The following is a 26,102-nucleotide window of genomic DNA, read 5'->3' on the forward strand; positions in this document are numbered from 1 at the left end:
AGCTGGCAAAGCTCCCTCCACAAGCAGCTATTAATATGCAAAAATCGCCTTCATAAATACTTGATTCTGCTCACAGTGGGGAGGCCGTGCATTTGAAAGCGGAAATGGGAGCTTGGACGTGAGTCACGTCTGCTTGTCTCCTTTTTTCCTTGCTCTTTTCATCTCCACGTTTCTCGTTGCACTTCTCTTCCCCCCTTTCCTCTCCGAGCCGGAGGAGGCTGCAGGGGATGCCGGCCTCCCGCCCGCCTGGACCCAGCCCGCCGGCAGGGGGCGCTGACCGCACTGAACTCCCAGCCCAGTTCTGCGACTCCTGCCCGGTGGCGAGACCAGAGACTCCCCCTCCGAGCCGCTCCGCCTCCGCCAGCCTTGTGGTTTAGCACTGCGAAAGTGGCCTGCGTCCCCGGCCACCCGGAGGGAGGAGGGCAGGAGGGCAGCATGCAGTCCCGCTGGTGCCCCCGGGTCGTTCTGCGCGCCCGGTGCTCTGCCAGGGGCCCATCAAGGTGGTAACGAGTCTATGGGGCTGACATTTGTTGTAATCCTTTCCAGATGCTTTAGAGTAAACACGATATTAGTCATTTGCATGCAGTAGGCTGAGGAAGTAGTTAAAGTGAAGCCTGTGGTTAATCTCATAGAAGACCATAGGCAAGGCAAGGACGCCCCTCCCTACCTCGCTTTCCCAGTTTTCCAGAGGTCTGGGCTTCCCGCACCTGCGCTCTAATGGCTTCTCTTTCCTTCCAAGGAGTGAAGGAGGGAAAAATGCCTGACGTTAACAAACCCGCTGTTTTGGCAGGAGCCACCCCCTCACTTTACTAAAGGGCCGCAGGCAGGACAGCCTGCCCCACCTGGAGGGCAACTGGGATCCGAGCAAAGGCCTGCCCTGGGGTCAGGCGCCCTTCTCTCTGTCAAGTTCATATTCACTCTAGGACTTTCTTTGATCCCTCTGGCCTCCTGAGGTATATAGCACAGGGCTGTGTGAACACAGTCTGTTTAGGTTGTTTCATGGCCTTGAGGTGGGAAATTACCAAAAGATACCACATTAGTTTCCTTAGTCACAGATTCTCTTGTTTAAGTAAATGTTCCAGATCTCTTTCTATAATGGAGATCTTGGAAGCAGGCATTTAAAATTAGGCAAGGTGGTGCACACTTGTAATCCCAGCACTCCTGAGGCAGGAGGATCGCTATGAGTCTGTGGCCAGCGTGGTGGACTATGTAGTGTAGTTCATGGCCACCCTGAACTACATAGTGAGTTCAAAACAAAACCAAAACCCATTAAAAGAGAAGCACTCAAGAAATGACAGTGTGGATTCTAAGGTTCCTCAGTAGCAGGAGGGGGCAGCCAGCTGTTTGACCTCAGAAGATGTCTGAACCCAGGCTTGCCCAGAGCAGGTGTTGAGGAAAACAAAACTGTTTTTATTGTTATCTTTAATGAGTGGTGATACAGGGATGTGACCCAGAAAGCCAGGGCAGGGCTGGAAGCTGGGGGTAAGGGAGATCAATGCTCAGGGGCTGTCGCATGCAGGAAGAGCCCAAGGGTCCCCATAACCCTGTCTGCATGCTGCGTGGAGTTCAACTCTGGGAATCCAGCTGAAGCCAGCCCCAACCTCAGAGCATAGATGGAAGGAACAAACTTGTAGACAGTCCTGCACGTATGTCCTTAACCACTAATATATATTCCTAGCCATGTGGAGAAAGCCTTTTCCTGTCATCATGACTATCCTTGTGTTTTTTTCTTGATTGCTGACTTTTTTTTCTCCCCGTTAGAAATGGAAATCTGTGGGCTGGCCAAATAGCTCGGTGGATTAAAGCACCTACTTAGGCAGATGAAGAGGCCAGGGTTGGATTCTTGGTGTTGTGCTGGCCCCGCCCTCAGGGCGTGCTGAGCCGTTGATTGAGACTGGGCGTGGTGGTGCACCCTGTAATCTACGTAGTGAGACCCTGTAGACCCTTACTAAAAAAATACAAAAATAAAATAAATACAAATTAAAAACAAAGGAAAAGAAATGAAAATCTGTGCCTTCCTCTTAGTGGATGACACTGTTTGGGGCTTTCTTCTTCCTGTCTGGCTTTGCAGCAGTCAGGCAAAGGCTCAGTTTCCTCATACACATGAAGAGCTGGGCAATGTCACCGAGCTGAGTTGAGACGTGCTAGATCTGTCATGTGCCAGTCTGCTCCACTCCTCTTACTGGTTAGACCACCGAGGCTCAGAGAGGTGGGGAGTCCCACTTAGGGTTACATAGCAAGCTGAGAAAAGAACCCAAGATTTGATGCCCTGAGTCAGAACTATACCTGCTTCTCTGTCGTTTGTGTCAAAGGTAAGCTTTCATGAAGATTCATGTGAAGATTGGTCCTGGCTGCAGTATTAGCTGTGGTAAGAATGAGAAAGAAAAACAATCAAGGTTGTCAGAACTAAGGCTCATGAATGTCTACATGTGCCTTATACTCCACACGTAGTTCAGCTGGGTGAGAGACTATAAACACATTTACCTCTATGGCATTAGTAGTGTAGCAGATCAGGCGCAGGACACCATGGTTCAGTCCCCAGCTCCACATGCCTCACCAGACCTTCCCTTAAGGTAGTCTGGGCACGGGGGCGCACCCCTGTAATCCCAGTGCTGGGGAGGCTGACACAGGAGGATCACTACGAGCCCGAGCTGCGTAGTGAGACTTTGTACCAAATAAATAAATAAAAGATTTAAAAAAAAAACCCAACTGGCCAATGTGGTGCATGGTCACTAAGGTACACATTATATAAACCAAGCCCCCATTGGCAAACCATTCTGCCTCTGTACTTCCTTCTTGCTTATCCCATATAAGCCCTAGACCCCCAGAGATCAGGGCCTAATCTTTTGGGAATGATTCCAGTCAGTGCCCATCACCATGAATAAACCTGCCTCCAAATCCTGGGTGTCATTTTGGTGTTTCTGCTTGCCGTTCCAGTACTCACTCCCCAGGTGACACCCATGTGCTCTGCAGGCCCAGATTAAACACCATGTTAAATATAATGGGAAGACCTTATGTTCAAATTTAGATTTTTATTGTTTCGGTTGCTCTTTAAAAGAACAAAAGTAATTTCTTTGTGCTATTAAAATTCAGATAAAACTGAAATTAAAAAGGAAATATTGATGGCAAAAATCTGCTGATGCTGTTGAATATAAATTTTGTATGATCACACTCTGCTGAAGTAGAAAAATGCTTCTGCCAGCTTCCAGATGGAGATCAGAGACTTCCCTTTCCCTTGTAATGGGAGAGGTGATACCAGCAGGAGACTAGGGTAGGGCTGCAGGAGGGGCTCCTGGGCATCCTGGAGCCTGTCTGTGGCAGGTGCCACACAGGGTGGGCCTGGTGTGGACCTGCAGTTCCTGTGACACTTGTGGAGCACCCTGGTGACACCCTGGTGTCCTGGGACACCCTGGTGTTACCAGGGTGCTCCACAAGTTAGGAGACTGGAAAAGTAGTCACTCAGCCCTGGTTGTGGAACTACTGAAATTTGGAGGAAGGGTTTGTCTAGACCCAAAAATTCCACATGGCTAATGGATTTCTTCTTTTCTCCTCCCTGAGGAAGTAACTGTAATACTTATAAAGAAATGTTTGAGGAATCCATTTGTCTAAGCACGTGGTTTTATTGTCAAGGACTTTAATCTCTTCTATGGGCTCAGTGTTCAACAAAAAGTTCTTCCTAGTAATGGTACTCACAAGGGGTTCTTTTAAAAAGAGCTAACAGCTATCTATGACTCTGGATCTTTGTCTTTTTGACCTGAAGGTGGCACTTACCCTTTGTGGGCTGACTTTCCCCTTTCTGTGGTTTCTCTTCTGTCTTACTTGAATATAGCTTCTGCATAGTCTTAGGACATTTATTTTAAAAATTAACTTGGGAGAAACTGAGGCCCAGGCAGTAGTCTTATGCAGCTGGCTCTGGGCTGTGCCTTGGGATAGCATTAGAACTTGAACCAGGAGCAGATGTTAGCCTCAGTGTCTGTGCTTTCCCTCTGCATCCTGCTGCCTCCCCTCAGACTTGCTGAACTTGCCCCACACAGCTGCCTGGCTGCAGGCCACTCTCTGCAGAGACCCAGCCCAGCAGAACCGCCCTGTGATGAGGTTCACTTCACTGAGGCTTGGAAAGAGCCCTGGGTCACTCAGAAATGAAGCTTATAAATTCTAATGCAGGGGGGAAGTTCTTGCAACACCAGGAGAATGAATCGGTCAGCCAGAGTTCAAGAAATGTAAACATATTTTCAGATAGGAGACTGAAAAATAGCTTAGGATTTCTCATCTTTTGGGTCAAGATCTTGGTAATTTATTGAGGTGCAAGCTGTCAACGGGGAGACACAACTTTAGTGGTGTTCCTGGGTCATAAAGCAATGGGGGTGAGAGAGCTCCTTCTTGTAATAATATGCTAAGAGTTGTGCTTGCTAGTAAGTCAAATTGCCCCCATTGACCATGAGATGGATGCAAACACAGTGTTGGAGCCTCCTCCTTGCCGAGGAACTGATGTGACAGTCATAGTACCATACGGTGCTGCTTTTAGGCACCGCTGAAGCTGGCACCTCAGACTTTCTGGGATGTACTGCTCTGCCACTGAAGAGATAAACAGAAATGCATTCTTCGCTCGGCTGCCCACCATCAGGCCTAGCAGATTTTCAAACACCAGCTTAATCTCACTGCAGGCTTTTAGTGAGGAGATAGCACTGCCACCAGATAACTAGGCCACCTCGGAGGTGACCCTGCCAGATGGGGTCTCATCTCAACCTCTCTTGCCTTTTTCACATCCTGGGATCCTTCACCAAACACTCAAAACTTGAAAAGCAGGAAAGAGCGTCTGATTCTAGCATGGGCTGTGGCACCTTCAACTTTCCTACTATTTCAGTCTGTGTTGACAATGTTTACTTTCCAAGTTGTTTTAAAGGGAAATGAAATATAGTCAAATTTACTCCCATTGTTGCCAAGTGTTTATTTCTGTAGATATAGTAAGCTCTGGTCAGTTCTATCTGATACCAAACTAGAAAATTCACTCCCAAGAAGTCACTGTATCAGGCCAGCAGGGCCACCCATCTTCTTCTTAGATGCGTGTCAGGACCTGGTGAAGACATGGACCCCGTTGGCTGTGAAGTGGCCAGATGTCCTGTGGTTGCAGAGGCATGGCTACTTGAGTGGCCAGCAGGGGCCTCTTGACATCTATTGAGGATCTTTTCCCACACATCATTTCTCAAGGACCCTTAGTGCTTTTGGGGACCTCCTTCCCCATGTGCCATGTCTTAGCACCCAGAAGGGGATATGTGCACTGCAAACAGCTTAGAAAGCCTCTGCTATCCTATGCCTTCGTCCATGGACTTGCTGGCCCCAGCCTGAAAGTGGGCCTTGGTACTTTCGTGGGTTTGTGTTTTTTGTCATAAATGGAAAATGTAAATGCAAATTCTAGAGTATTAAATTTTTTTTCCTGCAGTATAAACCTAACTATAAAAGGAAAGATAATTATGGTCTAGTTGACCTTTCCATAAAAAAAAAAAAAAAAATCTAAAAATACTTCATGTGATGTGACTCAGGATGCCTGTGACCTATAGAGTGTTTGCAGTGTTATAATAAATTTTAATCTGCTTGTTTAATGCAGGAGACTGAGACCTAAGATGGCCTTTTGGTATTGTCATTATCAAATTCTTGGGACAAGATTTAAGACTGTTTATGTTACACATTTTCCCTTTCAGTCTTCCTGGATTAGGAGAAGGATGAGAAAGGCATAGCAGGCTGTTGTTGGAGATCTGAAATGATCTTAGGGTCAAACTTGCCCCAGGGGCTCTTGCTGAGGAGTTAGGCACACAGATCTAGGATATCTGAGTCAGTCTGAATTTAAATGCAGAAGGGCCTAGCAAAGGTGAGGGCGATATTTTCCTTCCAACCTGATATAACAGCCCTTTTACTTCCATCTTCTTAGACCAAGAGTAGCTAGGTCTCAAGGGTCTGGCTTTAGTTTTGGGAATGCCAAGTTCTCTCAAAAGCTCGTAAATTGTATTTTATGAAGAAGTCCAAGGGCACATGGAAGTCTCCCAAGACCAAAGTGGAAGCCAAGCTGAATGATGGGATTGAAATTTAAATTGTGTAGCAACAAAGCATCAACTACATAAGAAGCCTTTCAGGATAGCACAAGCTCATAAGGGAACTTGTGGCAGAGGAACATGGGAGGAGGGAATTAAACTTCGAGCTGAAGGTGGATCAATGTACAAAGCAAGCAGGTGAATCAATTCAACTGATGATGTCAACTTTCTAGAAAATATTGGTCTTGGTCTTGAGTGCTTGTTCATAAATGCCATTGCCTTGGCCGCCCGCCTCTAGTCTGCCAAGGCTGATCCATTCTCCATGTAGGGAGGAGAGCTGCCCTTTAATGTAAAACCTGGCTATGGCAGTTCCTACATAAGTAGAATCCCACAGCCCTTGGGTTAAATCCCTTAGTTGTCACCATGGCCCTCCATAGTCTAGTTTTTACCTACTTCTTGGTGTGCCCTCCCACTCTTCCCACATGTGACATGGGGTGCTCCTTAGAGTTCTTTCATGTTTCTCCTTGCTGCGGGGTCCTCTGCCTTCATGGGGTCCCTTTCCTCAAGGTAGTTCTTTGTGTGGGCATTTCCTACACTCACTCTTAGAGATTCTATTCAAGTGCTGTCTCTATTGCAAAGACTTTCCAACCTCCAAGCTGAGTTGGAGCTATTCATTCACAGCCCTCAACTCATTGCATACCATGGTCTACAAAGCACCAACATTGTCTCTAAATGATTTTTGTGCCTAGCATAATGTTTGCTGCTCAGGGAGCTGAGCCAGGAGGATCACCATGAGTTCGAGGTCAGCCTAGGCTCCCTAGGGAATGCAAAGCCAGTTTGAACTATACGGCATGACCTGGTCTCAAAACAATATTTTTTGTTGATAGTAGATGTTGGACTAGTGTTTACTAAGTGAATGAATGAACAAATAGGTGATCTCTCTGTGCTTTGTAAAACAGAGTAGTTCTTTCTGTTTGATATGTTCTGATGCTCATGGCTATGTTGATTTTCAAATGAGGAATTATGGGGGGAATAAAAAATGGCAAATTCTTAGGCTACAGAGAAGGTGTGAAAGAAGTAAAAGTGACAGAGATCAGAGCAGAAGAAAAGTGCCCAAGGAGAACCTTATGCTTCTTTATGGCTGTTTTGGCTGAGAAGAAAACAAAATACTTAAAAAAAAAAAAAAAAGAAAGAAAGAAAGAAAACAAAATACTTGAAGGGTGATGAAATAGAAAACAGTATTTCTAGAATACAGGTTAATGAAAGTTGCAATTTTTTGGCCTCCCTGTGGAAGAAAAATTAATATTTTGAGCTTTATTGTAGTTTACCAATATAGCTTTCTCTATGTCTGTCTCTCTCTGTCACTGTCTCTCTCTTTGTCTCTCTCTCTCCCCCCATCTCTCTCTCACATACGCAATCTAAAAATCCATACCAGCCTTAAAATGCACTGTGCCAAATGCAGGGCCTTGGCCTTTGGCGAATATTGTGCATCGTGTGAACAACAGACCATGGCTGTCGAGAGGACACATCTTGAGAATTTTAGGAATCTTCAGATTCGTGAATGCCCCTAGTGTACATTGTGTCCCCGATAAAACTGATGCAGTGTTGCAAAACAAGGGAGCGTTCTTCAGACTGTTATTAGTGAGTATAAATAAAGGCATACAGTGATTTATAAAACTATTATTTTGAAGCTGGGCATGATGGTGTGCCTCTAATGCCGCCACTTGGGAGGCTGAGGAAGGAGGATCATGACTTTAAGTGTAGCTTGGGCTATGTAGTGAGTTCCTGGCCAGCCTAGACTACATAGCAGACCCTGTCTCAAAAAAATTATCAGAACAAACAAAAAATTGTCTTTGTAGCATAGCCTTATCTTATTGTTAGACAAGGGGCAGGGGAGATGGCTCAGTAGAATAAGCACTTCCCTGGCAAGCGCAAGGGCCTGAGTTCAATCCCCGGTTCCGCAAAAAAAAAAAAAAAAAAAAAAAAAAATTATTAGACAAGTTCACTTTCTCTTTCTGTCATCACCAGCCCCTGTAGCTGCCTTCTGTGTGTGTGCATATCTGTATTTACATGGATATACATGTTCATATGTGCTTGTGTATGTGTATGTATTTGTGTATATTATATGTGCATGTTACATACATATGCATGCATGTGTTCGTGTATTCATATTGTGTACATGTATATGTGTCTGTACATGGATATATGTGTATATCTGTATGAACCACAACTCTTCTTTTTGTTTTTAAAATCTATTTATTTATTTAATTAGTACAGGGTTTCACTATGCAGCTTAGACTCTTAGTGATCCTCCTGTCTCAGCCTCCCCAGTGCTGGGATTACAGGCCTGTGCAACCATGCTCAGTCTTGGTGGCCAGCATGGGGCACTCAGGGATCTGGGGCTGGCATGGCATGTGGTAGCAGGGATCAAACCTGGGTCCTTGTGCTTGCCAGGCAAGCGCTTAGACCACTGAGCTATCTCCCCAGTGCCAGCATTTCTTTATTGAATCCAGCTGCACCAGAGCTATTGCAGGTGTTGCCATGAACACAGAGCGCAGTGCTGAGGTGTGGGTACAGGGAAGTCAGTTGGGTCACCCGCTAGTTTAGTATATGTGCTGCTGAAGTGAGCATTCACGTGCTAGTTTAGTGATGATTGTCTCTGGGCCTTGCAAGGCTATGATATTGACCTCAGGCCTCTGTAAAATGGGCAAATTGTATGTGTCCCTGACTTTCTTTACAAGTAATTTTCAAGGAGTTTAAACTCACTTTCGAGCTTACAAATGCTAGGGCTGGCCAAATAGCTTAGCGGATTAAAGCACCTGCAAGGAGGCACAGGGGCCAGGGGTTCAATCCCCGGGCCTGCAATGCCAGCCCTGCCCCTGGGGCCGCTGAGATGGCAATTGAGACTGGGCTGGTGGTACATGCCTGTAATCCTAGCACTTTGGAGGCTGTAAACAGGCAGGTCACTAGTAGTGAGACCCTAAACACCCTGTAGACCCTTCCCTAAAGTAAAAGAAAAATACCAAAAAGAAAAAAAAAAAGCTTATAAATGCTCATCAAGTCCATCATCTATTTAATGTTTTTGGAAGCCTATCATTTTTCTCTAAAAATATTCATTAAAACAAAATGATTGGGCTGGGGAGATAGCTCAGCAGCATAAGTGCCTCCCTGGCAAGTACCAGTTCTTGAGTTTGGTCCCTGGCACCAAAAAAAAAAAAAAAAAAAAAAAAAAGACCAAAAAGAAAGAAGTGAAGACAGCTCTAGAGGTGATTCCAAGGAATAGATTTTTATTTTATTTTTATTTATATTTATTTATTTATTTTTTGAGACAGGCTCTTGCACTACAGTTTATGAAATGTAGGCAGCTTATGTTAACAGTCTTGTACCAGCTACTGGTATGCTTGTGTGTCCCTGCTTTTAGAAGGTTTGCAATCTAAACTGAATATGGTGGTACATACCTGTAATCCCAACACGCAGGAGACTGAGGCAAGATTATCACAAATTTGAGGACAGCCTGGGTGGCATAGTGAGAACAACAACAACAGCAACAACAACCATCAGGGTTGGGGATGTAGCTCAGTGTGAAGACTCTGGGTTCAACCCTGACTATTGCAATAAACAAATGACCCCAGGCTTGAAAATAAAGCAATGTATCGAGTCTACAGTCTCATAGCTACTAGGAACAAAGAGGGATGATCATAAAATTTCCTTCTCCTTCCTGAATATAGAGCTTTCCCTGGTACCCACCATTTCTATGTCTGTACTTTCCTGCTTCTCATACCCACTTTGTACATGTTAACCTTCATCTGTTCTTTGAAGCCCTCTGGGACCCTCCACAGGTCAGGCATGTTTCAACTGTGAAACTCTACTTATTTCCAAATTACTTACCTGTGTTTCCACCCATATCAGAACTTTTAGTCCTTCTGAGAATAGCTGTTCTGACCAGCTGGATTGTAAGAGGAAAGCTAACTGGTTAAATTTTTACTGGAGTATAATAGATTACATGTTAGTTTCTCACGGGTAGCAGTATTTTAACAGGATGCTTCCTAATCCAAAGTAAATATTTTGTGGGTGAGATTTTAATAGTAGAATGAAATGAGATTGTACCATTTTAGGGTATATTTGGAATATTTTTGGTTTGGAGAATTACCCTGTAAAGCAGGCCTACCTTTCTCACAAACTCTTTTTCAGATTTTCCTTTTTTTTCCGTAATATTTCTGTAAGTTACAAATCATTTTCAGTACTGCTCACAAGAGAGTATCTGGTTCCAAGAAAGGGGAATTGGAAGGGGAAATGAAAGTTCAACAGGTGCCGCCTCTTGAGAGGGGTCATTATTAAGTCATGTTGTCCGGTGCAAATGTCTGCTTATGTTGACTGCACTAGTAACTACACATAGCAGGAAAATGCAAGTTCAAATTCTAGCTTTGCCACTTTGTGTAACACTAGGCAAGTCAGTTAGCCTTTCTGAGCAATGGTGTCTTGTGGGAGAAGTGGATAATGATATCATTACCATGAAGATGAAGTAAACGTTCATTAATTGTAATGTAAAACACTCAGTGCAGTGTTTGGCATGTCTGATAAGACATATGGCATGTCTGATAAGACATATTTAATAGTAGTTGTCATCCTTATCACCACTACCACCACCACTGTACACTATTATCACTACCACTCTGACCATTACCATAAGCACCACTACCATCACCACCATCACCACCGCCACCTTCACTATCATTACCATCATCACCATCATCATCACAACTATCACCACCACCATCTTCAGTAGACAACTGCTCTGTAATTTGATCTCCTGCACCACAAAACAAACAAACAAACAAACAAACAAACAAACACAAAGCAACAAAACCAAGCCTGCCCTGCCCATGTTCAAACTGATGTGTGAAAATGAGCAAACTGACACTGAATCTCTTCCCACTGAGGCCCTGCTGTGTGTGCCCAAGGAAGATGGCAGGAGGGTCGTGCAGAAGGCCAGACTTACAGGTATTTATTTTTTGCATACAGACTTTGAGACTGCCAAGGATATGACTGTATCCTTTCTCCTACTTTTGAAATCTCTGGCAAAAGCAATTCTCTCCACCCAGCTCTGGCTCCAGCCCTCTCTCTGTTGCTTCCCGTTACCAGGGCAGGTCCCGCATACAGGATTCACAGCTGCCTCTCCCAAATGAACAGCAAGGAGGACCACACACATTTCCCTGTTAATTAGAGACTGTTTTTAGGCACACGAGAGAGCCTCTCCTTGAGCACTCTTTCCTCTTAGTCTGAAGCAGTAACAGCCATGTCTGTGGGGGAAAGACGAGGTACAAAGTTTTAAATCTCTTGGGCTGTGGAGAAAGTTTGGTGGCCTAAGCGCCTGCCTGGCAAGTGCAAGGCCCCGGATTTGATTCCTGGTGCTGTGTGTGGTGGCACAAGCCTGTAATCCCAGCACTGGGGAGGTTGAGCTAGGAGGATCACTATGAGTCTGAGCTATATAATGAGACCCTGTACCAAATAAACAAGCTAGTTTTTAGAACATTTTTTAAAAGTTCCTCTATGGGGGAAATGTAGGCTAAAAGGAATCTTGGGAGAGGCAGAACTGACCTTAGTCTTTCACTTGAAATAAGAGTCAGAAGGCCTTTTCCACTAGCCCTTCAGTTTGTGGCTGTGCAGGCTGAGGCTGTGTACAGCTCTAGGGGGCAGTGCTACTTCCCTCTCTTGAGACCTGTGCAGAGTCTGGGCCCACAGGTCAGCTCTGCAAATTATCCTTCCTTGGCCAGGTAGGTATGAGTATTTAGTTCAAGCTGACTTTGTTTCTTCCCTAGTATTTATTCTCAGATCTGAGCACATGGGGCTGCCTAAGAGCACCTCACAAGAACTCCACATGTCTCAGGCTTTCCCTGAAGTACACCCCACTCCCTACTTCCTTCGGGGCACAGTGTGTGTTCCTGGAGGTCCAGCCATGAAACATGTCTGTGAGTCCAACGATACAGAAAGAAGTCAAGGTGACTTTAGAGAAATGCTTACCTTTTAGGAGGTGTTGAATACCAGGCCCTCCTTCTTCCTGGATGATATTTGATTGGACAGATTCATATACTGAAAAACAATAAGAGATTTTACCTGAGTATGAAAAATTAAAAAAAAATCAGTTTCCTTAACCCTAAACTGGAGAAAAATACCAAGTGTATTCTTCAATGTTTAAGACTAGAGGTGGCAGTGAGAGGAGAGGAAGGACACATAAAAGATGTGCTATAGGGGCTGGGGAGATGGCTCAGTGGAATAAGCGCTTCCCTGGCAAGCGCAAGGGCCTGAGTTCAATCCTCGGTAAAAAAAAAAAAAAAAAAAAAAAAGATGTGCTATGTACAGGTACCAACTCAGTGCAGTGTGGGTTTTCATTATGTACTGCAAACATGTAGTAATAAAAATGAAAATTCAAAGAGATTCACATTGAATTGAATGGTTTTGAGAATCTATACATTCTATTATAGAGAGAAGATTTTTTTAAAAACTAAGGAATATGCTGTTTTTATCTAAGATGCTTTAGGTGAAACCCTGCAGAGCCCATGACCCTGAAAATCTGCATGGTGAACTATAAACAGAGCCAGAGCGTGACACAGTCAGTGGCTGACATGTGCTGGGAAGAGATTCCCCCAAGTGAAGAGCAGATGCGCCGTGTGGGGACTGCATGTCACAGCCACCAGGGTGACCAACAGGCAAACAGCCTGGGTCCTTCCACAAGTGGGGTGGATTGCACCAGGCAGAGAGGAGAGCTCTCAGGCCATCTGATTCCCCCAAGAATGACAGACAGGCTTGTGCACAGCACATGATGCAACTCCTTGTGATCTGCTAGTTACCTGGAGTGACAAATATTCTCCTTGCTGTCTTTGTCAATCAAAATGAAAACAAGTTAAAACAATGCCGTTTTAATGAGAAGAAGGATGACAGATGTGAGAAAGACAGTTCAGGGAGCGGTAACAGTGAGGAAGCCCAATGAGTTGATCCTGAATGGAGAATAGTTTTTAAAGGGAAATTTGGTGTGTGTGTGTGTGTGTGTGTGTGTGTGTGTGTGTGTGTGTGTTTGTGTGTGGTGTGTGTGTGTGTGTGTGTGTGTGTGTATGTGCATGCATGAACAAGAGAAAGAGAGAGAGAGACAGACAGGCGGAGACAGAGACACAGAGACAGAGACACACAGAGACAGACAGAGACAGAGAGAAAGTCACAGGAATCCTAGAAATTCAAACTGGAAAAGATTTAGATCATCTAGGCAAATTACCCAGCCAAACACTTTCATTTCTTTATTTATTTTTAACTCATTGTCTCATTACTGATCATAAATATACTAGAGAATTTGCCATAAAAGATTGTTTGAATTTTATTGATTTTCTGAGGTGCATGGGGCTGAGAAAAGCCTACTTAGCTGCACACACACACACACACACACACACACACACACACCCCTACCAGAGGCTACACAGGCAACCTGGGATTCTGAGAGCCAACAGTGAAGGCAAAAAAAAAAGCTATAATTAGTGTTAATTGTTGACCCCACAGTTCAAGAATAGATGCTCTGGAGAATGGAAAATGAGAACAAACGTTAATTATTGAGTAGGGACCTTGGAGACAGACACTCTGGATTAAAAGGAGAGAGATAAATTGCATAATGAATGTTAAGTTTCCCTCCAAGAATTGAGTGGTCGGTGGTTTAGAGGAAAAAGAGGCTAGAATAGCCCTGAAAGAGAAACTTCCATGAGCATCTGGGTGAGAGGGTAGAAGGGGGTTCAGGCAGGCTTTCCACCACTACCCAGCTGCCCTTTGCCTCCTCTCTCCCACAGAATCTGCTCTGGGCTTTTCCCTAGAACTCCTCTGTTGTCACAGTTGTTTGCTAGGGTGAGGAGCTACTTCCTCTGCAGCACTGCCCACCTGGTGAGTGAGGAGAGTCACACCAAGCTAGGATGCTTCCTGCGCTCGTGGGAGGGGGACTGGGAATGAGGGAGGCCCCACCTGGCCCTGTGGGTGCTGCTGCTGCTGGAGCACACGGGCTCCAGGACTCTAATTGTTGTTTTATCTTAATTACAATACATGGGAGACACACACATTCCTCTGCCCCCAGTTACTTCTTAACTGAAAGCAAAAACAGTATAAAGATAATTGCAGCCAATTTTGTAGACTTCACATACGGCTGCTCATTGTGGGCTTTGATTTCACAGTGCTGGTTGACGTCCCCCCATCCAGGCAGTGGCCCTTGATCTCCCCTTTTTGAGATCTGCCATGTCTTCCCACCCAGTGCCTTCTGTCCCAGCTCTTGTTAACTGTCTTGTCCCAAAGATTTTCTGGTAGCTGGAGCTCTCTGCCTTTTCTCTTGCCTATTTTTCACCCTGGCACACATGCTGGCTTGCATGGCATTCCTTGTGCCTAAAGACAGCATTCAGCTATACCCTGGCACATAATGCTTTCTCTAGTCTATTTCCCCTGGGGCCCCTTCCACAGTGCACCCCCACTGGCCACTGCTCCTTCTAAGCAAGTCACCCTCCTGTGTTATAATTCCCTTGCCTATGACATGAGAATGACAATACTTCATAGGATGATGGAGTGAAGGAATGAGATGACATGTTCATGTTCAATGTCAACACAATATTACCATCCTCCTGTGTCCCTTGAATATGGCAGGTGTTCTGTACATTGTAGTGAAGGAGTGAAATATATATAGGGTATAGCTGAATGCTGTCTTTAGGCACGAGGAATGTCATGCAAATATATATATGTAGTGCCTTCTTTCTTTTAGGGTTCACGATACTTCATTTTGAAACTTAACTTGTCCTGTATTAGATCCAGGGCAAGCATGAGCTAGTTGGATTTTCACAGGTCAACATGGTGTAGATTGCTAGTGATTACATCCAGTCTTATTTTAAAATATGGCAGATGCTGCTGTCACGTATCATCCAACAGAAAGGCAGGGATCTTCAGTGTATGATGTGGCATCTTGAATCTTTTGAGACTTTGCTATGCAGTTCAAACTGGTTTTGAACTCATTTTGTAGTCCAGGCTGGCTTCAAATTCACAGCAAATCTCCTGCCTCAGCCTCCTAAGTGCTAAGGTGATAGTGTATACGTTACTTCTAATCACGTCTCTGGTTAAAACTTAGTCATGTAGCCATATCTAGCTGCAAGGGATGCTGGGAAACACAACCCAGTTTTGTGTTCTGCTAAAATTCAAGGATAGAAGTTATGTTAATAAAAAGAATTATTGAAGAATGAATATTAGGGAACATTAAAGTCTCGATTATTTATAGCTTCAATCAATATTTATCAACACTGCTCTGTGAGTACCAACTGTATTTTCTAAAATATTCCCTAGATGACAGGAGTTTACTTATAGGAATTTAAATTTAAATTTAGAATAAAAAATTTTCAAAAGTTAAAATAAAATTTTTAAAGAGAAGGAATGCCTGGTAAGAGGCTCAGGCAGACATAATGGTAGAACCTAAGTGGGTAGCAATCAATGTGTGTAATAGTCAGGCCAGGTGTCACTATGAAAGGGAGATTTCAGCTGGTGCTCAAAGCCAGGAAACATAGACAAGAGGGGCTAGAGGCAGTGTGAAGTGATAGGATGATCTTAGACCTGATAGTGCAGGAATATTAATGTGAACTTTGGACTTCCCATATAAAAATTGTATGGCTTTGAGCAAATCATATTTTCTGTGTCTTAATTCTCTTATCCATAACATGAGTTTCCAAACTGTGGTCTCCTGTTTCTGGTTGCCCTGCGTGAACACTCTCTTGGCCCCATTAAGATACATCTTAGGAAGAGAAGAGTTATCTGAGCTGTGGAGACATCAGGAGGCACATAATCAGACTATTTCCACTTCTTCAGGTAGTTTACTTTTACCTGTTGGTATCCTACTGAATCTGAGGAAATGCTTTCTTTGCTGGTATGACACCTATCACTGGTGATGCCCACACTCTCTCCTGACTTTTAGGTTCTCCAATAAGAACAAAGGCAGGGGAGGTAGAATTCTTAGCATCACCAGCTCTGTAAAAATGTATCATAATATGCCAACTATAAAGAGAAATTAGCTATGGTTCAACATTTGATTGAACTTGTTCTTCAACAATAAAATTTCTAGTAGACTCAGAGCCAACTATTACTTTCTTCTTCATAAAGTAGTGATGAGGCCACCTTTTAGCCAAGTAAAGGTGGGGGTCTTTGGCTTTATGGGAATTACAAGAGGTTTGAAGAAAGGAGAGTCCTTAGCATCTGTTAGGAGCTCTCACTGGTGGTTATCTGAGCACTATTCAGTGTGGATTGTGAGGGAAAGAACCCTCCTTCTTTATGAAGTCTGGGACAAACCCAGCTGTTGTGGCCACTGTTCTACAAGCACTCAACATTGTTATATGTGTGAGAGACCTAACAGAGCCCATGCTCAGACTGATGTGAATCACCCATGACTTTGTCAGGGAGAACTTATAGGGACAATTCAGTGTGGAATAGAACCATCCATCTTGTACAGCAATTAACCACTAAGAAGAATATATGCAGTGTATTATTTGTTGAAACTGTACTTCCGATTTGATTTGAAACTGTCTCATTGCTATCTGTTTATCAATAAAACTTTAAAAAAAAAAGAACCATCCAGGTGTTTTAGGAAAAAACAGGGTTACCATGACAACTGCTCTTCCATGTGCTCAGGCCTCACAGGCTCAGCCCCAGCCTATAGAGACACACTTGGGGCTCCAAATCTCATGCAACCACATTTAATTAGCAGAAGGCCTTTTTATTTTTTTATTTATTTCTTATTATATATTTTTTTTTTTATAGAAGACTATTTTCATCCAGCTCCCTCTCTGAAAACATTATGTGGGAAATGTAGTTTCCAGCCTTCTGGCGTCTGCAGTACAGGGAAGCCTACTAGAAGGAAATGCTGGATGTCCAACCATCTCCAGTCACATTTTCTCTATTCATACACTTGATGCAAGATCAGTAGAACTGGTAACATCTGCCAACATCATTTCTTATGGGTTATTAGCAAACACTGATTGGGCAAAAGAACACAGCAAATCATTACCACGTGGGCTCCTTCTACCTTCCTCTACGTCTCCCACAGATGTATGCATTGTGGACCCTATTATTCAGGACTGATGTTTGGAGAATGGAAATAAGAACAGTCATAAATTAGTGGATGGCTGAGATCCTGCTTCAGGATTTAGACATCAGAACTACCCCCACTGAGACGGCCTCCTTGGGAAGGAGCATATTTAGAAATATACTATTAGAGTTGGAAGTAACCTTAGAAATCATCAGTTTAGCATTTTCCAAAGTATGTTCCAAAACCTATTTAGATTCACATGGCACTTAGCTAAAAAAAAAAAAAAATCAGTTGTCAAATAAGTTTGGAAAATGGTGCATACACTTTTTAGAGAACCATGGTCCATTAGGCTCTACAAGGGTCTATGTAATGAATCTACTTTAGTTCACTGCTTCCCAGATGCATGGAATAATAGAGCCCTTCTCTTTTTACATACTTCCTGTCAACCTTCTGTGGAATTGGCATTCCATGGGACCTGTACTGGGAGCTTAGACCTAAGACCGATGTCTCTTTTTTCCATATGAAGAAGCTGGAGTCCAAAGGAGTGAAGTTATTTGTCCATAGTCACAAAAGCCACAGGAGCTTCTTCACATGGTTTCTTCTAAAGGAAGTGTCTGCCTTTAAATCTTTTGGCATCTCTTTAAGCCAACAGCTGCTAGGAGACAGGCTCCTAAGGGAGAACATACTTTGTCAAATATCCTACCAATGTGAAAGGATTCTTTTACCCATGGGGCTTCACAACCTACATGATTACAAAGGACAAATAGGAGAACAAAGGAAAAGTCAACCACTTAGCCTGTGCTGGCTCCACATAGTCAGTGCTCAGAGACCAGCTGGGATATTCTTAGACCATTCATTTTTCTATTTACCAAATTGTAGGTCATTAGCAAATGACAGCAAGTAGATCAGTTATCTATTATTGCAAAACAAATTGCCCAAAACCTTAATGACTAAAGACCACAAACCTTGTTTTACATCACACATTTTCAGTGGAAATCTGGGAATGGCTGAGATGTGGGATTCTGGCTCTCACAAGGTCACATTTATGGTCCTGGTCAGGGATATAGTCATCTGAGGATGGGTATCTGCTGGGTATCTTCTTTCAAGTCAGCTTACTCACAAGACTGAAAAGCTCATTCTGCTTTTATTAGAGGGCCTTGTTTCTTGCCCTGTGCACTGCTTGAGTGGCTTCATGACAGACTTGAACACATGCTGGTACTATGTTCTTCAGATTCTCAGCTTCCAGGACCATGAGCCAAAGTAAGTCTCTTTTCTTGATGGGTTATCCAGTCTCAGATATTTTGTTACAGCAACAAAGGGCTAAGAGAGAGGCAGTCCTAGCAGTCAAACACAGTCACTTCTGTCCTAGTGTTTGTTAGAAGGGAACCTCTATTTCCATATCCTCAAAGGGTTGAGGAGTTAGACTCTCTCTTTTGTTGGGAGAAGTGTCTAAGAATTTGTGGATGCATGTTAAAACCACCACACCAAGAAAGAGTTGCAAGGGTGAAGGATGCTTACTAAATGGAAAACAAAGAACAAGAAACATATTGACAGTAAAAATCCAATGAAGGTAAGAGCAAATGCTAATTAGAACCCTAAAAGAGACCAGGAATTTAAATTTACATGGGACCTGAAGTTCCAGCTTGAGTTCTTGGCAGACATCCTCGATCTTCTAGTAATAAAAGACTCTTGAATAAAGGAACATCTCAGAGAAAAACATTCCTTGCTGGCATTGCGATTGGGAGAATGGATGAAGGACTTGAAACAAGAACAAGCAATTCAGAAAGCCTATCCAACGTTTTGACTTGTAGGCTTCCAAATTCATTTCACTCAAGCCTTTGAATTTTCTAAGTGTTGCAATATCCCAATATGACCAAGAGGGTCAAATTCCAGCTCTAGTCGTCACATCTTTTTTCCTCCCCTTTTTCTTTTCTTCTGAAGGTTATATTCTCCCTATGCGGGCTGAAGCAAGTTATCATGATCTAATTGCCTAAGAATTTATTTCCAAATAGTTGTTGACAGATTCTGAAAGTCTCAGAAATAGCAGACAGATCAGATTCCTCTTTTGCTTAAGGTTTTTTTTTTATTAATAAAACGAAACTATAATTCCCCCAAGAACTTTCCCCTGTGGCACCTGGGGTATTCAGTCAATCAACAAGTGTGTCTTGGACCTATGATAAAGAGAAGAGTGTCCCTAGGACTCACATACTTGGGAGCTAAACAGAAAACAGATGCAGATAAATACAATAATCACAAAGGAGGGATTGAGAGGGAGGAATGGGCTGAGGCTACAGTCTAGGCATTTAGAGAAGAGGCAGTAAGGAAAATGAACTTAAGGCTGTTCTAAATATTGGAAGGTTATGTGAGCAGCTCGGAGGGAAAAGAATAAAGACTGAATGCTAGCCACCAGAGATGAGAAAAAGGTGAAGAAAGGAGCCTGGACTGGAGGACGGAGATGATAATTGAGGTGAACTCAAACAGTCTGAACTGTGAAGTCAGGTGTAGCTGCAGTAAACCTTTTGCTTAGGACAAAGCTCAAGTTTAAGTTCATTGTCACCATAGTTGATCTAGTGTGCTTCAGGTGCAGGGAACTACTCTTTTTCAGGGTACTACTCCAAAAGCTGAGAAAAATCCTTTCCCCTTAATACTTTAGAAAGTTTGACCTAATTAATGGGCCTCTAGGGAGGAAGTGAGTTTGAATCTTCCTCTACTTTGTAAGGCACCCTCTACTCTTTATTAGACCAAAGGTCAAGCTGGGTGTGGTACACACATCTGTAATCCCAGCACTCTGGAAGCTGAGTCAGGAGGATTGCTGTAAATTGGAGGTCAGCCTGGTCTACACAAGTGAGTTTAAGGCCAGCCTGGGCTCAGATGGAGGCCCTGTCACAAACAAACATCAAAGGTCAAGTAACTATCTCTGGATGGAGGGCTGCAGAGAGGGGTGTGATTCACTGACATTTTATTCACACAGTGAATGCCTTTTTTTTTTTTTTAATTTTTATGTATTTAGTACAGAGTTTACAGGGTCTCATTACACAGATCAGACTCAGTGATCCTCCTGTTTTCAGCCTCCCAAGCACTGGGATTACAGGGGCACCACCACACCCAGTCTCAATAGCCATCTCAGTGTGTGCTAGGGTAACACGGGGAGAGGGCAGCATTCAAATACTTGGCTCCTGCATCTGCCTAAGCAGGCGCTTTAATCTACTAAGCTATCTGGCCCGCCCTTAGTGAATGTCTTATTTTTGAGAGAGGGTCTCATTGTGTAGCCCAGGCTGGCCTCAAACTTGAAATGATCTTCCTGTCTCAGCCTCCCAAGTGCTGGGATCACAGGCGTGTGCCATACCACACCTGGTAGTGAATGGCTCTTTAAGAGGAAGGAGGACTCAACATATTGTCCTTGAGGTAGGAACAAGGTGACAGACAGGCCTTCATTTATTCAGGCTAAGTTTCATTTCTCTCTGTCCCTCTGAAGTTATTGAAAGGTGTTCAATAGTTTTTTTCTGTGAACATTTCCTGTGATGCTGCTGTGCATGCATCAGGGACTGCGGTAGGTGCAGGGAATACTGAAGCGCATTAGATTGACTATGGTGACAATGAACTTAAAGCCTGAATATTTCTTCTTGTGCTTCTGGATTTTGCTTTACCAAAAAAGAAACTATTTCTCTTGGATCAGAGTACACAAATGTGCAGCAGGTGAACAGAATCACAGTTGCCTTCTAGCTGTTTTCCCAGCTGTGTCACACCAGCAGGCCTCTCCCTGTCTCCCTCCTGCTCCCACCAATCCAGAAAGGAGATATATTTATACTGAGCTCCTGGTGGAACCCAGGCAGTGCCGGACTCTTTGACACTGAATTTGGAACCAAACACACACTCTCTTTTTTTGTTGGTGTTGAATCCTATGTACGAGGTGGCTGCTTCAATAGGAAAAGACAGGAGCTATAAAATGCCCAGGGATTTCTCAGTGGAGGAATCACACCTTTTACTTCAGATGAGGAATCATGGACACAGGGACAACGTGAAATGGACCCAGGGTCCTCTTCCAACAAAGGGCAGGCCAGGGATCCGCCAACCCTCCTAGCTCCAGATTCATCCTCTTTTCATGAGGCTGGTTGCAATCTAACCCACCAAACAAAGGCAGCTTTTAATTTCCCGTGTGGAGGGGCTGCTGGCTGGGCAGCTCACGTGTGTCTTTTGGAGTGCTTTCTGGGTGGTTGACCCTCATCATGGTGTGACTTCATTTCTTTTTTCCTTTGTAAAACAACTTTGCTCAGAGCCAGCATCTCTCTTCCAAAAAGTTCATGTGCCAGGAAGGTTGTGGAAACTGCTTGGTAGCTGCCAGATGATTCACAGCAACACACCGATGCACATAATGAGGATACCTGGTTGGATTAACAGTTGGCCACCTCCACCTCGGAGGTGGTTGGAAAGAGGAACGTAAGCAGTGTTTAGTTTGGGCAAATACTGAAAGGGCTTTATCATGCCCATCCGGGCATCAGCATGGCACACTAGGCCTCTCACAAGGCCTGAGCTGCTTTTTCCAGATGCCCCAGCAAGAGTGGACTTGTTATGCAAACATAGGGTTATTGTGTCTGAGCTACAAAAGCACCCATGTCGGCAAGAGGGAGACACTGGCTGGCTCTAATGCTGGGAATTTTGGGGAGCTGCTGGCAAAATCTTCCCTTCAAAAGAAAGGTCGACCTAGAACACATTATCTGACCTTCACCAGAGGGCAGAGCCTTGGCTCCTGAGGACCCTAGGGGGACAGGTGGACACTGTCTCCATCAGTTTCCAGCAAGAAGTGTTCCAGTGTGGGATCTCAGGAATCTTCTTGGAAAGAACTACAAGATGGGCAATGTTAGCATGGGTGCACGGGAGGGAGGTAGACCTGGGCTGTCCCTCCTCATTCCCAGGGGCACTGACATGTGGATACTGGTGTGCTCAGGAGTCCGGAGGGTACAAAGAAAACCCTGCTCCTTGGGGTCATGGTGGGATGGGCTATGCTTTTGGAAGAATTTGGAAAGGGAAGTCCCTCTGGCATTCCACAGCCTGGACAAGGGTGCTGGGGGCAGCTTGGAAAGGGAACCTGCTCTGCAGGTGCCTGTGGCCCAGCCCTCAGGCACAGGGCTTGGTGATCCTGCTCTGCCTTCCCTGGCCACCAGGTGCTTCTGTGGGGTGTTTGGCAGACAAAACAATAGCTGGGACCAAATGTGGGAGCAGCTTGGTGACTCTGGGGTTCAGGAATAAAGGGAAAGAAACTTTTCCTCAGTTGCTTATAAAGATGAAAGCATTTCTATAAATGACAATAAAAGCTAAAAAAAAAAAAAAAAAAAAAGTCCTCCCCACTCTCTTGCCACTCTCCTTGCCCTCAGCATAAAACACTTCTGTGACCAGACATATGGAGGGCTTCCTCCACTGAGCAAACACGGCACACAGCAGTGCGGCATCTGGTACTTCAACCGAGCTCTGAATTACCCACCCAGTTGGTGTCAGCGTCCCAGGGCTGGGGCTCAGTCTCCAAGACTTCTCCCATTTCTGAGACGGAGGGCAAGTCCCAGTGGGTGGCCTGTGCTGCCCACAACTCTCTTTGGGTTGGATAGTTTTCTAGGATGCCTCACAGAGCTCAGAGAAACACATTTGTTGGCTTGTTGAGATAGAATAAAGGACAGAGGTGGACAGCTGGATAACTAGGAGAGGGGTGTGTAGTGCTTCCAGGCCCTCTCTGGGGCCCTCCCAGCACTCTGCAGAGCTGGATCTCGTGTGCTCCTCCCCTCTCCCTGGAGATGTGGGTGGAGTGGGAGGGTACGACGCCTTACCTCCCTATCCCTCAGTGCTTTTGAGAACCCGTCTGGACTTGAGCCTGGCTGCTGTCACACACACACGCACCCAGCTCATGTGCACACTGGAGTCTTACCCTAAGTCACCTCTTAGCGTAAATCAGTTGTTATCTAAGGAGCTCCCTATGAAGAAGAAAGGACACTCCTGTCAGTTTGGAAATTCCATGGGTTTTAGCTCTGTGATAGGAACCAGACACAAAGACAAAAAAAATCTTTCATATATTACCTTCTCTATTTCCAAAACCAGTGGGCTAGAAGTAGGACAGGCCACCAGCTATGATACATACTTACAAGCACAAACACACACATTTTCACACAGAGGTTCGAGTACTTGTATGTGCACGTGTGTATGTATATGTGATATCTCATATATATCTACCTGTGTGCATAATTGCAGATATGTAGGCAGGAGTATGTGTATACATGCACTTACATGTCATACACACACATGTATAGGTCTGGATGCAGTGATAGGCTTGCACAGTTGTACACACACACATGTGCTCACATGGACCTATACATACACACATTACAACTACCCATTCAGAGACACATGTGCTCTCACACACATGCACACACACTGGAGCCTTCAGGCTGCCACCTTGTCAGCCATGGCCCAGGCTTTCCATTCTAATCAGTGTTCTGTTAGGAGGATGTCCAGGAGTAGGTGTGTGTCTGTCTGCCATGATAGGTCCCAGGCTGTGGGACTCCAGGATTGCCTTGGGGGCAGTGCTAACATGACACCAGAATTAGAAGAGTGAGACTGCCTCACAGTGTAAAAGGTCAGGCCAGAGAAAGAAAGGCTCCAACTCATGGTTCGCGAGGGTGAACAATGCCTTTGGAGTAGGGGGAGACAGAGATGGAGATACAGAGAACAGAGAGAGACAGAGACAGGGAGAGAGAGAGAGAGAGAGAGAGAGAGAGAGAGAGAGAGAGAGAGAATGTTGGGAAGAGGAAAGGAAAGAACTTGATTTTGAACATATTGGCTTTAAATTGAGGAATTGCAGACAGAATGGGGTTAGTGATCTAAGTATTTAATTTATATGTACAAGAACTTCACCAGCTCTGCTTTGGGGAGAGAATGGGAAGGATGGGGCATGGACAAGCTGATTGATTAAACAGAGATGATCCTCTCCCCCAGCGTGTGCAGAACACAAGGTGCGCTTCCAGTGTGTGCGCATGGGCTCTTAGCTCCACATCCTTGCTACATGTGAGCTTCTCACAGCCTGAGTGTGACTGCTGTGAACAAAGCCGCCTCCTTCTTCACGCAGTCTGCCCACGGCCAGCTCCTCCACCAGGACTCCCGTAGGACAGCAGCTGCCTGGGCTGCCCCTCCTGAACAGCTGCCCGTCTCTCTCCAGCTGTGCCTTCCTTGGGAGCTTCTGGGGCAATTCTGACTCTCAGCAATGCCTGCTTTGACAGCTTCCTTCAGCTCAAAGTTCCTGTGAGTCCTGCACAGCTGCTGCTGCCCTGCTGCTCTGTACCTCAGATACGCATCCTTGTCGCTCCTTGGCTCCTTCACCTGGGAACTTCATGGGAGGCTGGACTGGAGGAGGTGTAGCCCTGCCCTGTCTCAATGCCAGGAGACACCCAGGGTTCTCCCCACTCTGTATCACGCCTTGGGCTTGGCCTTGGGCTGGAGATGACTACTTGCTGGGGACTTTTCCTGCTGGCAGGGCACTTAGGCTCCCCTGCCCTGAGGGTGAAGACTGGGTTCTGAGTCCTGGGGTGTCAGCCCCAGCTGTGTGTCACTGCATGCTGCTGCCAGGGAGAGGGAAGCACCACCCCGCCTGGCAGTGCCTGTGGGTGCAGCAAAGCCTCAAGACCTTAATTCCACTGACGTGGTTATCAGAAACTGCTGGTTTCTCCATCTCAACAGGCAGTTTACATGCTGTCTGCCATGGGGCTCTGATGTGAGCCTGACATAAGTAACGGGGAAGGGAACCCCGTGACCCCCGGGAAATGTTACCTTGTCCTGCTGGCAGTGTCCCGATGTGCTGGGGACTTGGGGGGACACAGCCTGACATCTCAGGGCTGCCTGGGCTCCGCTGGCTTTCCAGACTGTTTCTCCCCTTAATTTTTGGTAGAGGGCTCAGTGGTAGGGCTGCATCCTGGGCCAGGCTGTTATCTTCAAAATCAAAAAGGAAAAAGGCATGAATGGGCAAGCAGGAGAGTGATTTCTTTGTTAACTTGGTTGTGAGCCCCAAGAGATGAGGACAGAATATCCACTCCTTCTTAGGTTTGTTCCTTTCTTCCAGTCCTGCTAAGGAGCAGGGAGCAAATATATCTGATGGGTAAGATGAAATCGCTTGTGGTGACATCATTTGGGGAGTTGCTCAGAAAGGGAGGAACTGAGGAGTGGAGGTTTTCCTCCTATTGGTGGGGTTCTGGGATAGAAATAAGGTAAAAGAGGCTACAAATTTCTCCATCCCCACCTGCATAGGCAAGCACAAGGACCTGGGTTCACTCCCCAGTACCACATGCTGTGCCAGCTCCAACCCCTGGGCATGCCGAGCCAGCCACCCACCAAGCCAGCCACCAAGACTGGAGTCGGGTGGCACATGCCTGTAATCCCAGCACTGGGGAGGCTGAAACAGAAGGATCACTACAAGTCTGAGCTGCATAGTGAGACCCTGTACCAAATACATAAAATTTAAAAATAAATAAATAAAATTATCGTTGGGAGGGAGAAAAAAAAAATTTCTCCATCCCATCTGAATACTCCGCTCTGGGAGGCCCCAGCTTTAGAGATGACTGGCATTCAGAGTTCTGGCCACAGGGTGACTGTACTACTTAGGAGTCCAAAAGCATACTCCCTACTCAAGGAATATGGGGCTTTGGCCACATGTCTGACATGGTGACCCACTGGAATGCTGCCTTCTTGCCTGATACACACAGTGACCCTTGCCCTTTTGGGTGTTTTAAGAAAGGAAATCTCAGTGTCTTTAAGATAATTAACATTCACTTAAAAACTATATTAGAGAAGACTCATGCCCAATAATTAACCAGAGACATTCTCAGAGCTGCGTTCCAAGATCACCCTGGCCCGGAGCACGACCCAGCTTCTTCTGTGAGGCAGTGTACCACTGTGTTTGAGAGCAGGGGTGCCTGCACTGAAGGCCTGATCGCACCACCCAGCAGGCCCCAGTGGGACTTAGCTCT

General features: G+C 45.1%; 1 protein-coding gene across 4 annotated transcripts in view; it reads right to left on the reverse strand.

Annotated features, from left to right (window-relative positions):
- Positions 1–26,102, reverse strand: part of Kiaa2012 (KIAA2012 ortholog) — a 126,945-nt gene that overhangs the window by 53,079 nt on the left and 47,764 nt on the right. For all 4 annotated transcript variants that reach the window (XM_023710014.1, XM_023710016.1, XM_023710015.1 and 1 more), the window contains 3 exons: positions 24,910–25,068; positions 12,048–12,116; positions 2,287–2,363 (listed from right to left, as the gene is read on the reverse strand). In XM_023710014.1, coding sequence (XP_023565782.1) covers positions 2,287–2,363; positions 12,048–12,116; positions 24,910–25,068 — 305 coding nt within the window. The remainder of the gene's footprint in view (positions 1–2,286; positions 2,364–12,047; positions 12,117–24,909; positions 25,069–26,102) is intronic.

The sequence above is a fragment of the Octodon degus genome, unplaced genomic scaffold (assembly GCF_000260255.1).
Source record: "Octodon degus isolate 3935 unplaced genomic scaffold, OctDeg1.0 scaffold00016, whole genome shotgun sequence".
Classification (NCBI taxonomy): Eukaryota; Metazoa; Chordata; class Mammalia; order Rodentia; family Octodontidae; genus Octodon; species Octodon degus.